At 47.8% G+C, this 16638-nt stretch overlaps 1 protein-coding gene across 1 annotated transcript in view; it reads left to right on the top strand.

Annotated features, from left to right (window-relative positions):
• Window positions 1–7681: 7681 nt before the first annotated feature.
• LOC120899516 (negative elongation factor A) overlaps window positions 7682–16638 on the top strand; it is a 214164-nt gene continuing 205207 nt past the window's right edge. Inside the window, exons 1-2 of the mRNA XM_040305467.1 lie at window positions 7682–7806; window positions 12520–13975. Coding sequence (XP_040161401.1) covers window positions 13355–13975 — 621 coding nt within the window. The 5' untranslated portion in view covers window positions 7682–7806; window positions 12520–13354. The remainder of the gene's footprint in view (window positions 7807–12519; window positions 13976–16638) is intronic.

Genomic DNA, 16638 nt, shown 5'->3' with positions numbered 1-16638 from the left:
AAAATTGTGATAGTTATACCGAGAGCATCGGGGCATGGGCAAAGTTTTCGCCTCCGCTTTTGCATTGAGATTAAGCAGAAGGATCAGGCGCTTGTATTAACCAGCGAACTGAGAGAGTGCGCCTGCGAGTGAATAGAATCAGGAAGAAGACTTTCTTATCCCGCACTTCCATGCAAAAGTGTGCTTCCGAACGATTCACTGCAAGGGCAAGGAAAACCCGTTTTTCGCTCGACAAAATCCCCACCGTGCCGCACCAACGTCACCTCTTTCCCCGTGGGTACCCGCGTATGTGTGTGATGAAGTCAGTTGCAGCCGGCATGCTAAAAGGCGCCCTCCGCCGACAAAGGCAAAGAAATCAGCTGTAAACCGAAAACGGTTGGCGCTTTTGTAAGTAAAATGTGTGTGTGCTTTTCCTTTTTTGCTTTTAGGATTTTCTCGCCGCTTTTAGGTTTTCCTTTTTTTCCCTACTCTTGGGTGCTCCTGCCAATACACGGCTTCACACTTTTCCGAGCTTCACGAGCGCTCGCGCACGCCTTCGAAATGGTATCGTAAAAACGGAGCCGTTGGAAACGTTGCGCCATCGCGCTATACCGTGCCTCCCGGTTCAGCCCCTTTCGGCACCGCCTCTGAAAGCAGCATGAGACTTTGGGTAAAACGATAAACCTTGTTACTTCTATGTTCGGTCGTTTGAGGCTTTTTAGGGAAAGGCGGTGAAGAGCAGGGAAGGTGTTGTGAGCGGGTTACACGATGTAAGTGTGCCCTGTGGTACATTGTACTAGGGTGTATGTGTGTATATGTGCGAAAGGCCATTTTAGCCGGGTTCTTGCACTATCTTTTTCCGGAGTCGATGAGGCGCGCGCTCTCTCCCAAGCGCATGCAGATCCTTTCGTGTGGAGCAAAGGGACCTGCACGATCGCTCTGCGAGGAACGTACGGCCACACGTACGCTACGGGGTTGATGATAAAATTGCTGCCCCCTTCTCGCTTTGGGTGAGCGCATTTCTTTCCAGCCATCTACCTAACCTTCTTTTTGCGCAACATTGAATCGGAACTATTCTCGCCCGAGTCGGAAAACGAACATCGACCGCTGCACATCGTTTGCGCACCAAACTCCAGTCGATTCTGTGGTCGTCATGTGGGGGGAAAACTACCGAGCCAAAAACGAATGAAAGCAACTTTAAGAATGGAGCCCAAACCGGTCACAAGAAACACACGCACCCCCACATAACGACGGGTTTCCCCTGTACGCATTTGGGCGCAAGTAAAGTGCCGTCTTTATCGTGAAAATTTAATGAGCTCTGTCACCCGCTGCTCCAGGAAGAGTCTTCGGCCCATTTAAAATTAACCTTCGATTTTGGGGGGATTGGCGAACTCTGGATGGTCGGCAAAGTTTCCTCTCCCGGGGTAGAACCTTGTTTGTCTCTTTTTGAGCAATTTCGGTGTGCGGTAAAGGAGTTGGAGGCTGTCTTGAATGATTGCAACACTTTGGGTGTGTTTTGTTCGCATTTTGCAATGTTGATTTTGGACACCCGCACAAAGATAGGCTAGTGTTTTTGTGCTACACACTGGTCGTGCCGTTTTTTGTTGTGTTTGCGTATCGACTAAATGGGTTGATATCTGATTCAAGCTTTTCAATGGAGAGTGCGCCACTAAGAGGGCCCATTTATTTTAATGGTGTAACTGGGGCGCGTTTTTTTGCGAATTGGGCAGCCCACACTCCTCCTCTCCGTGCCGTTTGGACGTTAATGGTGTGGGATATTGCTGTTTAGAAGACCCGTGCCTAGTAGGAAGGCATTCGTTTTGCCCGGAAGCTTGGGCATAAACACTGAGGTAATGTGTCTCCGGAGGTTATGGAGCCTCGTAGCTCCTAGTCGGATGAGTGGACGTGTCGTTTTAAGGTTTCCGGTTTGGATATTGATCCTAGAAAAACAAAACAAAAGGTCCACATGAAAGCGTAATGTAAGCCCAGCAAAAGGCAATCGGACGGTGGGCTCAATTCTTGACATCCTAAATCTTAATGGCTGTACGCTTCTCACTCCCTAAGCCGCCCATGCTGCTCCGTGTGGGGCTTTTTGCGTCTAAATACATTGAACGAATTTGCCACTATTGTTTAGAGAAGCAAAAAACAGACTATACCTTCACCGACATTGGGTTGTTTTTAACCTAATTCATGCTCTTCTTCTGTGCGCCGCTGCTGCTGCACCTTCCGGGAGACGATCCAATAAAGATCCATTTACCCATCGCAACCATCTCTCGATGTGTGGCAGGGGCGCTCACTACCCAGTGCGGGCATTCGGGATGTCTTGTTTAGGTCTTGCGGTGAACGGTTTCAATTCGTTCCGATAGCAATATCAATAAACGGCGTTTGTCAGGCGCACACCCAACAAACCACCGCAGAACAATGCAGGAGCTGCAGGAAAGGAAGGTGCAGGAGAAGTAAATAAGATTTCTGAACCTAAGAGCGACGTTGAGAGGAAAAGGTCGGGAGTGTGACCACGTGGAAGATGCTCCTGGTGCTGCTTGATGCTGCTGCTGCTGCTGCTGCTGCTGCTGGTTAGATTATTTTGCTTTCCATTATTTCAGCCCTTCAGTACTGCCAATCCATCTACATCGGATAGGCTTTGTCCCAGCAGTTCTGCCTGCCCTCTGCAAGGCTTGTGTGTGTGTGTGTAAGCTGGCAAAAGGAGAAGCGGTAAATATTATACCTGTGTACAGCTCCGGTAAGACAAATGGCATACGATACTGGAAGGTACCCAGGGATTAAACCGAATACTGTGGCACGGAAGAAGGTCCTGTTTTCTATTGTACGGAAGGACGATGTATGTATGTGCCTGTGGTTGTGGTACTACAGTGAAGTTTCTTGAGCAGAAATTGCTGCACAAAGAGATGTGGCGATGGAGTGTGGTATCGCCTGGGGAGGAACGAGAAAGTAAGATTCGGAAGGCTCTATTTTTGGCTGGTTTGGCAGGATCTATCAGGAGCTTTTCGCACAAACAGCAATAACCGGGAGGAGTGTTGGAATGAACGAAAAATCATTCAACAACATTACGGTACTTTACAGTGGGAGAGGAAGAAAGAGAATTAAAGAGAGAGAGAGAGAGAGAGAGAGAGAGAGAGAGAGACAGAGAGAGAAAGAGAGAGAGAGACAGAGACAGAAAGAGAGAGAGAGAGAGAGGGCTTGGTAATAGTAGTATTTGTGTGCAAGCCTCTTGGTTGGTACGTACTGTGTAAAGATGTTTTCCCCTTCTGTTACCCTTGGCTGAAGGTTAAGAAAATTGGGAAGGCAGATGTCAAACAGGGAGAAGTACAAGTTTTTTTGCTGGTCAAGTTGTGTCGTTTGCCTTTGTTTGTTGTAGCATCTCCGGTTCCAATCACCTTCGTCGGTAAGGAATGGGAATGGGGTTTCTGAAGTTATCTACTCGTGGAGTAGAACAATTTCTATTCCTGATTTCTTTTGTGTAGTAAGTTATCGGACGGAAGAACTGTGGAAGGGTTTCCTGGTATCGCAGTGACATAGCCTAGGGACGCGACCGATTTGGCAGCGAGCAACAGCAGCAGCATAACATTAATTCCAACGGGGAATGTTTGCTGCTCAAGACGTCGGTTCGGGCACGGCTCAGCAGCCAAAAGAACCAAATGATGGTACAAAGCTTACACCAGCAGGAAGGAATCCAAGTCACATTCATTAGTGTGTGACTTCCAGGCCAACTCCCGGGAGTTGCTGATGTCGGCTGTTCGTCTGATTTACATGAAGTTTTGTACAGTGTTTTTGACTCTGGCTGAACTGATAATGTAGCCAGCCTCCCGTTCTTCCCATGTATGGGCGAGACATGGGGCCGAAGCGTATGTATTCCGGAACGGGAGGTCTTCGGTCTCCCGATGGTGTGCCGTCGTATTCAACAGCCGTGTGGGAGGAGATACTGGTCCCTGAGTTCTTGGAGAGACACAGACACACACACGCACGCAAGTGTGGCAGGACATGGTAAGAAGGAATGGCGCATGATTGCAAAAGACGTCCGAAGGTCTTCCGAGCGCAAAGTTACTTACCTGTCCCGAGCGTATTTGGCCACGACGGGTTCTCTTGCTCGGGACGCGAAACACGCTGCGCGTTGTGACCCCGACCATACCGACGAGTATTGAGTTGGTTCCGAAGACGGGATTGGTGTTGTTGCTTGGGGGCGGTGGGGAGTTTCTTTATTACTGCTGTCGGTTTTTGGAGTTGACCAACTATTCTCCACGGGGGAGACGACCCGCCGGGATAAGCTGTGAAAAGTCACACCGTGATGTGAAGCTGTGAGGCTGATCCCATTTATCGATTGACAATTACGTCCGAGACTTTATTGGTCTTGCTGAAGTTTGAATAAATTATGTACCGCTATGACTGACTTCGGTTGATGCTGTTATTGTTTTTTGGTATTGTTTACGAAATTTTGATTATAAAGTGTATTGCGATCTGTTGATAAGAGCGACCAGTAATAGTGTCTTATTAAACTTGTCACATTATTCGTCCACTGTTTATTGCACTCTGAAACTTAAAAACAAACCATTCCGGGTGAACGATACTGCTGCTGATTGCCTTGCGGACGTGGACCTTAGGAAGTGTTTGCCTGAGCAGCTGCTTCTGGTTACAATCGTCACGATTAAATCGCTCAACCTCCATTTATCAACATGACATACAACTCATCGTTTGATCTTATCGTAGCATATAAATCTGTGTGAGCCAACCTTGAAGTAAGGCGCACTGCTCACCCTTCACCCCGACCCTGGAGGGGTGGTAAGGTCACTCATCTGCAACGCGCTACAACGATAGCGACAGTTTAATGGTGCTGTGACGTTGAAAGGCCCGCTAGACACTAGACTCCGTTTCTTTTAAGGTTTAGTTGGCGAAACATCCACATGCACGAACACATCCAGCAGAAACACACCAGAGGTCTGCTCTTCGCTGTGTGTACATGTTTGTTGTGCAAAGGATGTGAAGAGTTGCATCTGGAATCTGTCGTTTAGTTTTCCTTGTTGTTGTTGTTTTGTTCTCTTTCGCATACCCTCTGCTCGCCTAACGTATGATACGAAGAACGTCCTCTGCCGTGTCTATGACCCCTTTTGCTATCGTCCATCGTCGCCGTGCGAGGTACGGTTGTGTGGTCCGCTCTCCATTCAGAAGACACTTCGCATTCATTTAGTTCTTCTGTTTATTGCCCCCCTCCCCCTTTTGCAACATTCGTCTTTCATCGGTGAGGCTTTCTTCCTGTCCGATTTAATGGTCCGGCAAGTCTTTGAAGACATGCAAGTTCTGATTTGGGTTCGGGAGCGGCGTTTTTTCTGCATCTTCTTGATGTAATCAAGATTGCTGAAACCACCGTGGTGTGGTTGGCGTGCTTAAAATTTAAGTCCTTTTGATGTTGCTTTCATTTAAAGCAGCGTAGGATTGTATAGGTCGGTGGTCTATTGCAGTGATATGGGTTATGCATGTTTCTTTTCACCTTCTGGACCACATACTCAGTAGAGCTTTCGGGTAGCGGAAGGGAAAAATCTACATCCAGTCTTGAAGGCAAGTAACGAATTCCCTACACAGTCGAGATTTTCCACTTCCAAGAGCATCCAGTGAGAGAGAGAGAGAGAGAGAGAGAGAGAGAGAGAGAGAGAGAGCGGCCGAGTTTTGTTTTATTATTTCTTTCGTTTCGTTCGTTTTCTCAACTTCCTTCTTCGGTGCGGTGCGCTTTACTGCATCGTGCACTGCATCGACTGCAGCGCAGCGCAGCAGCTACCAATTGCTCCGTGCCCGTTGCAATGCTCCTGCTGCTGTTGCTGCTGTTATTATTAGCCTTATTCTTCGTCGCCGTTGTGCCTCTTTCGTGCAACTGCAACTACGGCTCGGTGCGTAGGCGTGTGTGAGTAGGAGTGTAGCCGTCGGCCCTGCTTGATGCACCACCCCAGAACCCCTTAGCGTAGCACCAGATACAGATATAGGTGTATATGTGTTAGAGTGCAGGATTGCAGTTTTTTTTAGCAGTTCCTCTTTTATTTACGTGAGATCACCTCGGAGGGGGGAAAGGAGTTTCACCCGGTTTTATCAATTGATGTCTTCTGTTTTGGCTCTCCCAGCGCGGGCGCGCTGGGATGCTTGTGTTGGTGATTCGACGTTTTACTTTATGAGGTTAAGTAGCGGCGCACTCGAGACAACGACACGGTTGCATATCGAGCAGTTGCAGTACCGAGTTCGTGGATATGCATGCATTAAGGCATGGGTGCAGCAGAATGTTCCGTACACTGATCGCTCTTGTATCTTGGTGTGTGTGTCTGTATGAGGGAGAGAAAATAGATAGTTTAGAGAGATGCAACATCTCGTGCTCGTTTTAACAGATGGGTTGTTTTGTAAACAGTACTGGTGCAAGCACAATGGTGCTACAGACGTTCTTTTACCCACGGGTGGGGGCTTTTTTGTAGTTTATTTTTACTGTCCTTCCACGCCCTCTCCCCCACCACCGTCATCCGATAAGGCTTTCCCTTTGCTTCTTGTTTGAACTGCTCCCTTTTTTAGCGTTTTAACTTAAAAAAAACCCTCTCCATGGCATGCGGAAAGTGAGAGCGTAACAAAAAGACGCGCTCAACGAACGGCGAAGGAGGACCCTCTCTAGTGTGTGTGTGGGTTGTTGTTGTTGTTTTTCTGGTCTTCACGTATCATATCCAACCTTTCTCGCGAGCATGCTGCGTACTACTGCACCGACCGATAACGATCGTAGCGCGCGCCGCGGTTGGGATATTATTTTTAGCGCAGACCCAGAGCGCAGCAGCCTCTAACCGCATGAAGGCAACGCACAACCGGCGGCAAGGAGAGGGGATTGGAGATCGAAGCGTAAAAGCGTGTGTGTGTATGTGGTGGCAGTAGATTAAGCGCGCCCTGCACAACCCCTGCAGCAGCAGGGAGGCGATCACCAACACCCGTCCTGGCAGCAGAGAGGGCCTGACGAACGACGGATGACGGATGACGGATGATGGCGGCATTCGGCGCTGCTGTGCGCCAGTCCAGGGGTTGCCAGGCCATGTGCGGCCCCAGCTTAAAGGTACCGATCTCGTGCGCGAAGGAGCGGAAAGCGAGAGCGAGAAGATCATCGGACCGCTCCTTCCAACGCGCACAATCATCCCTTAAGTCTAGTGTCTGTGTGTGCGCGCGCGCCTGTTCTTTCTCTCGATTCCACCTTGATCTCTCACTCTCTCGATTGTCTTGAGTTTTTCTCAGCACGTTCCTTTTGGATTTGTGATATCACTGTACCCTCCAACCCCTCCCGGTGTGTGTTGGTAAGCTAGATGTATACCTCAACAGCAAGCGGGGCGCGATATCAGAGAGCGTAGAGAGCGAGCTCTCGCAGATCGGTGTATGTGTGTGTGGTTGGTGATGGTAGTGGTTGTGTGAGCACGCATTTTCCGTGCCGAGGGAAGGGAAGACAACAAAAACCACCCTCTCGGTGATATGGCGCGCGGCGTGCACGGTTCAGTTTGTCGAAACCGGTCGCCCGGTGGTGTTGGTGTTGTTTGTACCTTTACCCCGTGTGCTTGCGCGTTCAGAGCAGAGTGCGCTCTCGTTCTGTATATCTTCCTCCCTCTCTCTCTCTCTCTCTATCGATCTGTACGACAGAGATCACCTTTCGCAGCCGTACTGGTGCGTTCTATTGTTTTATTGTTATTTTGTGCGTTTGGGGGCTGCCATCGCTGAAGCGCTTCGGTAAAACATTATCAGCTTCAGCTCTACAACAAAAGGAGGGGGTGTTTTGTGTATGCAAAAGGTGCTACAGTGTGATGCTAATTCGAGGTAAATAAATGTGGGGGAGTTTTGTGTTGATGTCGCTAACATTGGCGATCGTGCACCCGTGACGTGTGTGTGATCGATTTTATCTTTTGTGTGGCGTGTGTGCGCGCGCGGTGATTGGTGCACGATATCAATGTTTGTGTAACACACCGTTCAACGATCAATATGGCGTGTGCAACGAGCTACGTAACGGAATGTCACTGCTGATGCTGTTATCATCAGCCCTGTAGTGCCCCCTTCTAATCATTCCAAGTGAATTACGTTTAATTGCGAGAGTTTAATTATCACATCACATGTGTAATGACGTACCGAAAGTAGTATATCTCTCTCTCTCTCTCGGGAGTTGGAAAAGTGGTCGCGATCGAATTGTTTGAAATCGAACCGCGTGTCGCCACTGTTGGTTGCTGCTCTGCCTCGGAAGTCATAAAACGTGCCCGGTGTGCCGAGGAAGGCGGCCATTGTTTTTTCTTCTATTGTACCGCACTGTGTGAGTATCGTATATCCCTATTTATAGAGCACGATAATGGCGTTGTGTGTGTGTGTGTGTGTGCATGCATTCAGCCATCACTGTGCATGTGCACTGTGTTGCCCGTGTCACTGTGTTTTAGAGACACAAAAGCCCTTTACGATAACAATAAGAGGGGGCAGCTCCGCACATAGCCACTTCCACCAGCACACGTCGTCACTGTGAGGAGGAACTTTAGAGCCGAGAAATCTGTCTGGTATCGGAATCCTGGTGGAAAATGTAAAGCGGAAACCAAGAACAACACAGAACAGTGCAGTGAATAAGAGATGATAATGGAGAAAAAAACATCGAACGGAGGAGGTGAGAAAACGGGCAACGAGAACGAGAAGAAAGAGAAAGAGAGAAGGGAAGAATCGCTTCGTTCCCCGGGCATAGCCTTGTCAAAGTATTTCAAAGGTCTTGGGTATTAAGCGGGGGGAATTAGTTCACCTTCTTTCCTACTTTTCGGTTCGGTTGCTGCCGCTGTCGTTGCCTCTATATCCTACCTGGAATAGTAGAATCCCAAAATAAAAAAGGGTCTCTCTCCGTGCAAGGCGCTCATGCTGCCGTGCCTGCTGGTTGGCCTGGCCTGGCATCGATGTGTGATCAGATGATAAGAATGGTTTTTATGTTCTGCTGTCTACTTTTTTCTCCCTCTTTTGGGCCTTTGCTTTCAAGGACGATAGCGTTTGTGTGAGTGTGTGTGTGTTATGTTTTGCAACAACAACAACAGCAAAAACTACCATTTAGGCGGACGGTATTATTGTGGCACATGAACTGCGCTGCAAGTATTAGTGCTACCGGGGATAAAAGGTTTTATTGGAGCAATTAGCACATTCATTATGATACTACGTTTACAGATACAGTTTTAAAGGAATAGTTTCAAAAGCATTTAAAGAAATATGTCCCTACAATCATCAAGTTTTGAGTCTTTAAAGAATGCTTTTATTTTTTAGTTACCAGTTGCTTTTAATTACGGTTCTTACAACATAGTTTATACTGTATCATTTTTAAAGATTTCGATATGAACGTATTGAATTGAATGAATATATTTATATCTTTGATGAAACAATATATCATGGTGATGGCATGTGCAATAAGATTCGTAAAGTCGTAAGATGTAAGCTAATCGATGCCTCCTGTTGATAAGAACACCACGTGTCCCGGAGGACATAGGCAGGAGCAATAAACGAGCCACTATTGTCGCCACATTATGCTAGCACTGTAGGAGGAGGTGTGTTTAACTCTCATTTTAGGCCAACAAATTATAACACTGAATCAGAAGTTGTCGTATTGATGACTTCCTTCCCCTCGATTAGGATCGTCTTCCTCGTTTGGTGCCGGCTGTGGCGGAAGAATTAATGAATGACATTGTATCGAAACATATTTCGCTGTCTTGTTGTTATTGTTGTTGTTGCTGCTGCTGTTGGATGTATGTACCGGTGGGGAGGGGATTTGGATGCCGCCGTCGTTTTCTTATTATTTGCGCGTTTTCCGTTTCCCCCCCCCCCCTCATGCGAATGCGAACGTCATCTGTTAAGGAGTCGGGTTTTCTTTCTCGGTGAAGCGCAGCGGAGAGGTGGTGGAAGCGGTTGGAACAAAAAAAGAAAACAGAAAAAGATCCATAATCGCGCGACGGATGCCAACTGTTCCGCAACAAAAGCTATATACTAGCCAGATACAAGGTTTTGGAAGGTTTTCGTGCCTGTTGTTGCCGCTGTATGCCATTTGGGTTGGTGTGGTTCTTTTGCAAAGTTGTGTGTTGTCGCCGTTTCCGCGTCCTTTATGAGGCAAAAGGGAAATGGTTGCCTTGTTGTTTTTTTTTGTTTTGGCCCCGTTCGTTGGAGCCTCCAAACTGTTTTGTGGTGAACCTCAGGATCGCGCTCTCGAACAGACGGCGCGTTTTGGATCGAACCTCGCAATCTCCCCGCCACACTACTGACACGCTTAGAGGGAAAGGGTTTCAGGTTTTGAGGGGGGGGGGGGGCAAGAGAAAGGGTGTAGTGAGTGGCTGCAGGGCGACACACAACCGAACGATGAACGAGAGGATAAGCACCACTCGGGCGGTGCGGCATTCTCATAACCATCGTACATCGCTTTAAGCCTTAAGCTAACAACAAATGAGTCATGCGGATGTTTGGGGGTGAATTGGGTTGGGGGTGTATGAGGAGAAAAAAACACACCCTTGCACACACACACACACATACACTGCTGCCGGGTCCGATGGAACGGCGCTGACGGTTACGGGAGGTGTATTTGGTCGACGGCAGCGACTTCAAGAAGGAAGGAATGCAAAAGAAGCTCGATAAAGGCCGACGACGACGAGAACAACGTCTAAATGTACCGCGTGAGACGGCTCGCGCGCAAGTCATTGGATTGAATTTTTAAATGCTGCTTTCGGTGGTGTGGGGGCCGCCGATTACTTCTCACCGGTGGCGTGTGTATGTGTGTGTGTGGGTAGGTGCTCCGGGTATGTTGTTGATGGTGTGCCGGTAATGGTTAGGATATACTGGAGGGTTTTTGGGTAAAATGGAGAACCAGCCAAGCGGAGGAGCGCACACTGAGGCGAAAAACGTAATAACAATAAAATAAACGCACGTACTCGCACGGCGGTCCTACACATCTACTGCTTTTGTCACGGAATGTGGTACGATTTCTGGTCCGAGTGATAGTGAGGAAATGAATATGGGACAAGGAGAGTGGGAGGATACTGTCGAGTGTAGCATGTTATGAATTAAAATTATATTTACCTCATGTTCCATTTCCTTCGGGAGAGAAAACAAAATGCTGCATAAAACGTTCCATTAATTTTTGTAAGAACTTTTGGAAGAAGTTTTGATTAACACAATTCTGTTGTTAAAACATTTTTTTTCAAATTGAAGACATTTTTAGATCCTCTTGTCATTTGTTACATTAGAAAAAGTAATTAAATTCTATAAACAACCGATAAAAATTTTTTCCGTCCAAGATAGAATGAGATGTCCTGTACAGTTGTACCATTTTGTTTCCGTTCCCAAAAAAAAACCTATGCACATAATCGTTTTCAACGGAATGCGCCACAACATTCTTTAATTTCCCAATCTAATTAAAATATCTCGTGATGGATGTTCGACGCAATAAGAAACTAATCCGCTTTATCTATCTATTTCTCCTTCCAGATCGCTCATCCATACGCCTACAGATAGATATGCCCTCAATCATGGTGGCGGAGCAGCTCAATCAACAAAGCGCACTCGATGAATTAAATTTTGATAAACACACAGCGCTCTTCCTGCCTGCTCTCCCAGTGCAAGAAACCTCATCAGAACGTATTGGCACAGCAAGTGCGTCTTACTTACGCCCCGGGCTGCTTTCCCTCCCGCTCCCGTGTGTTTTCAATTTCCTCCGGTCCGGCCACAATTAAACAACACTCACTTTCACGATCCCCTAATGGCGTTGGGAGGTGGGGCTGCCGCTTTACGAGAGAGATGTTGTAGCAAATTTAATTAAATCCGTGTCGATTGTACAGTCACTTTACTTTTACACCACATAAACGCACACAAACAGACAGCACACACACACACACAGACGGACACCAATTCACATGAGATACGGTATCGCAAAGCAGAATGTGGTGTGTAGATCGACTAAAAGCCACCCAGGATAATATAGAGTGTGTGTGTATATGTGCCGAGTGTGTGTTTATTGTTGTTGTTGAGGGCTGCGATGTGCAAAAGATGTGCCAAAGTGTGCTAGAAAATGATTGCCTCCAGGCAAAATTGATCACAGTGTGTATGTGTGTATGTGTGGGGATGATAAAATCCTTGTCCTAGGATGTGCCGGTTCGCTGTCGAAATGGTTTATTGCCTTCGGGTGAAATGTTTACGCGTTCATTAACCGATAAAAAAGGGGTTACAGTGTGCGCGGGAAGCAAGTGTGGGAGAGAGTAAAATGTGGCGTGTGTGTGCGTGTGCGTCTGTTTATGTTGGCCAGCTGTAGTACCAGCCAGCCAGCGCTGCTGTCGGCAATGTATCCGATTATTATCACTGACATTTACATCAAACTTCACTCTAAACATACTCATACACCCACACGCAACCACTTCATCTTACATGGGCCTTGTGCATGGGCTATGAAAACAAACCGTATTCTTTTGTTGTTGTTTTTTTGCATTTTTCCCTTCTTTACCACTTACCTCGGTGCATACAACGCTTTGTTTTTATATTTTACAGCAAAAAATACTAGAATTCAACATACTCACGAGCTCACCCCCACTCTCACTCACTAGCATAGATCTACTACACCCAAACGATACCGACAACGTACGCAGGCATGCCAATGCGGTGCAAAACAGAGTGTTGAGTGCGTGCGCTAGACGAAGCGAGTGAGAGTGTTTCAGTTTTTGTTCTGCTTCTTTCTGCAAATGTTTCCGTTCAACAGCGGCATATCCTGTGAATGTCCCTTCGGTTCTGTTAGTGTTACGTGTGTGTGCGCGCTCGCGCACCTATTTGTTAGTGCAAGTTCGTGTGTGTTTTAGTGTGTGTGTGTGCGTGTGTTTGCGTTCTTTTACTTCTTCCGTTGTTTGCATTTTGTATATCTACCGCCAGCCGCCCTATCACCCCAACAATTGGGCGGTGCGTGATAATGTTTTGAATTCAGTTTACGTACCAAAAAAAAAGCGAATCAGAAGCAAAAGCCAAGTGCAAGTGTAGTTGTCTTGTGTGCGAAAAGGCTTGTGGTGGTGAAGCCTGTAAGAAAGCGAGTGAGTGAGCTTGCGGAAGTAAGCCGCAAAAGGATACAGGCACATCCACGCATATATATATGTGTCCCGAGGGTGCAAGGTTAACATCCGCAGTCGGTACCGAGCGCGGCTCCAGCACCAGCAACCGCAGCATTACCCTAGACGGGCCAAGCGCATTGTAGTAGTGTCCTAAAGAATTGCCCGAACGCAAAGCAACGGAAGCAGAACGCTTTCGGCTCGTAGGATTCCGGGTTCCAAGCAAACCTATCCTTCATTGTAAAAATATAAATACCCGCCTTTAACAGCCCCTATTCATATCCACAAATATGTCGAACGTACCGGCAAAGTTCCACAGCCTGTGCCGACTGTGCCTGACGACGGTTCGGGAGTGCGATCTGCCCGAGGCGACGGTCACCTTTCGCGCGGAGCAGCATCATCATGGCGGTCAATCGAACGGGCGCCATCGTCATTCGCCAGCAAACGGGCAGGACCTGCACCAGCAGCAACAGCAAGTGCCCGAGCACGAGCTGATGGAGCAGCAGCAGCTCCCGATCGTGGAGTGTAATGTGGAGATTGTCTGCACAGAGGATGACGAGGAGGTGGTCGTCGGGACCGGCAGTCAGCCAGATGGTGCCGCTTCACCGCACGTAACGAATGATTCGGAAATGATGGACGGTGGCGGCGGTGGTGGTGGTGGTGGTGTAGATGGCGGTGGTGGCGGAGGCGTTGAAGCATCATCCTCCAAGGATGAGCAAAGAAAGGACGGTGGCGAAGCAAGTGCCCTTCCGGTGGTCGTCGCAGCGAACGGTGGCGATGGGAATCACAGTGGCAACAGCGGCAGCGGCAACAGTGACGAAGATGACGACTACGAGGATGACGACGTATTCAGTGCCGGCCACATGTATCCAGATCTTCCGAAGCGGATATGGACGTGTCTTTCAATTAAGGTTAGTAGTTTTTACTTTGTTTTGTAGGAACTTGTCTGGGGTTGTTTGGAAGTTGTCCTGATTTTTATCTTGGGAAATAGATTTCTTTTACATGGTTCCTCATGGTTCGCGAATCTTGGATATAGGATGGAGGCATTCAATCATTTCAAAAGGTTCCAAACGCTGATGAATTACAGTTTTACAAACGTCATTTCAAAATAACGTCGGGGAGAGAATGTACAACATGCGCAATGTGTGGTGCCAAATTGCGATACGAATCTACTGAAGGAACCAATTTTTCCTTCTTCAGAACGCTTTTACTTGTGTGACACGATTGACATTTTTGTCGCATTTCCAATACCTTTAGGCATTCATTCAGAATGTCAGAAACCCCCCGATTTGAACAGTGTTGCAGTATGGCGTCTTTTTGCCCGACGTTTCCATTTGGACACACAAAACACACATAAGGGATTCGGAAAATGGAAGGCACATACGTACACCGATTTGTTGGCTGGTAGTACAGTGATTGATGAAAATTGGCTCCCAAAACCGAGCAAAAGCGTTCGCCATTCTAGAGCTGCCACACCAAGAAGCGCGAGAGAATGGCGTTCTAGCAGGCACGACGACGGCAAATAAACTGCCAGTTCCGTGCCGGCAAATCATTTACATGAAAGAACATGGTGACAAAAAGTATATGCTCTCCCGAACGAGCACACCAGCAAAAGGGATTTTGTCATTTTAGTTCATTTTTGCGCTCAACCTCTAGCAGCACAGGACGACGGGGGTAAAAGTTCGTTTAGCGAAATTTTTCGTTGCTGCTTGGAGTTTACGCGGGTTGAGTGAGAGTGTTTAGAGGAGAAAAGTGCAAAAATCGAAACGATGCGAAACCCCACATTCAACTTGTCATAGCCGACGATGGATCGTGTTCGTATGCCACGTGCTGCCTAGGTGCCCACCCCAAATGACATCATACATCATGTTTGCTGCGGGCATGGGACAGTGCAGAAAAAATGTGCACTCAACGTAGCAGCTTATGGTGCCTTCGTTGTTTTGTTTTGTGTTTTTGGCCCCCAAACAACAAGCGAGGAATGTAAAAGCGCAAGCAGGACGTGCAGAATTGTTTATCCAATTCATGTCCTTCCGGGGGGCTGAATTTCCCGTTGAACTGCTTGTGCGTCGGTTTTTATTCCCGGAATGTTTTGCACGTCGCATCCTTAGCTCTGTTGAAAGCATCCCGAATCACACTGTGTGCAATGTGCTGTTTACTGAATCCCTGCTCTGAGCCCCTTCCGGAACCGACATGAAGAGCTGTGTTGGTCGATGGGGCGTTCTCGGGATAGGCCATCTGGCAGTCGGAGTTTTCCCTGGCCGATCCTAACTTTCCAAAAGTGCACCGTTTTGCGATCGACTTTAGCGCTGCATCGGAATTGGACCGTTTTTTCGTAGCAGTTGTTACGTCCTATCGTTGTGCAGAGTCGCATCTGTGCCCCTGTGAGCGTTTGTTTGTGGATTCATCCGTATTTGATCTCGCGCTGTCGCTCATTACATCTTACCGGCCATGATGCATCATGTGCGCAACGCGACCCCCATGGCACACAACCAGGATGCGGCACAAAATGGAACCTCCGCTGATGTTCCGTTGCTCTCGAATCAATCCGTCAGTCAACCCGTCTGCGCCAGAGTGTACACACACGTTTGCGAATCAGATTTTGTGACTTGCCTTGAGAGAGTTGGTACACGGTGTAGGCAGATATGGTCGGGCCACACACTTCAATGGTCAGTTTCCGCGCGATGCCTTACTTTGAAGTTACAACCATCGGTGCAAAATGCATCGCGATGCAAACGCCGAAGAAGTGCCAACAGCTGGCATACATCATGCGCTGCTGCTGCCGTTGCTGGTGCACGTCCACGTCGAGTGCTCCGAGTGCTACCCCTTCAGTTGGCCATTTCGCGTCCACTACGATGTGGTGTATAACAGGCCGGAGGAGCAAAACCAGGTCACTGCACGGGATTTGCCAGGGCTTTTTGTGGTTGGATCGGCCCTTATCCAGTATGGCGAGTGTTCTCTAGTACGTCGTTTGCATTGCAGAGCTGCAGCAGCAGCAGCATGTAGATATGTATTATGCAGTGTGCAGTGTTTCCCGCTCATTCTACTCTTTGCCGGCCGAGATCTGTCTTGGCAAATCGCACGGACGAGCTGCGATGGTTGGCCATCGTTTGGCGATTGACTTGTTGGCTGATTAGTTTAGATAGCTGTGGAGGCGGACAAAAAGAGGAAGCAGGAGGTCAATCCGCGGGAGGATGTTGACGTTTTGCGGAGGTTAAAAATAGACCATTGCATCGGAATAGGATCTTCTGCTTCGTTTGGACGTTGCAATGTTTGCCAGAATGTTCACCAAAAGAAGAAAAAAAAAAACGATAAATACGGGGAAAATAGTTTTATCTTGGTGGACTTCAAAACGGGACATCCAAATGAAAAAAAAAAACAAACAGAAACTTACACATCCCACATAATGACGATGGTCACTTGTTTCGCTTCTACACACAGACGAGATATTGCACAAGCAATGTCGTGCACAGGGCGCACGGTGATGTCGTTGGTTCCGGATGGAGAGCCAAATTGGCAAAATATTGACATCATTTTCCTTATCTCGCGCTAACGGCGGGGGTATTTATGGGTTTTA

This window comes from Anopheles arabiensis, chromosome 3 (genome assembly GCF_016920715.1).
Source record: "Anopheles arabiensis isolate DONGOLA chromosome 3, AaraD3, whole genome shotgun sequence".
NCBI lineage: Eukaryota > Metazoa > Arthropoda > Insecta > Diptera > Culicidae > Anopheles > Anopheles arabiensis.
This window is presented reverse-complemented; position numbering and strand designations above follow the sequence as displayed.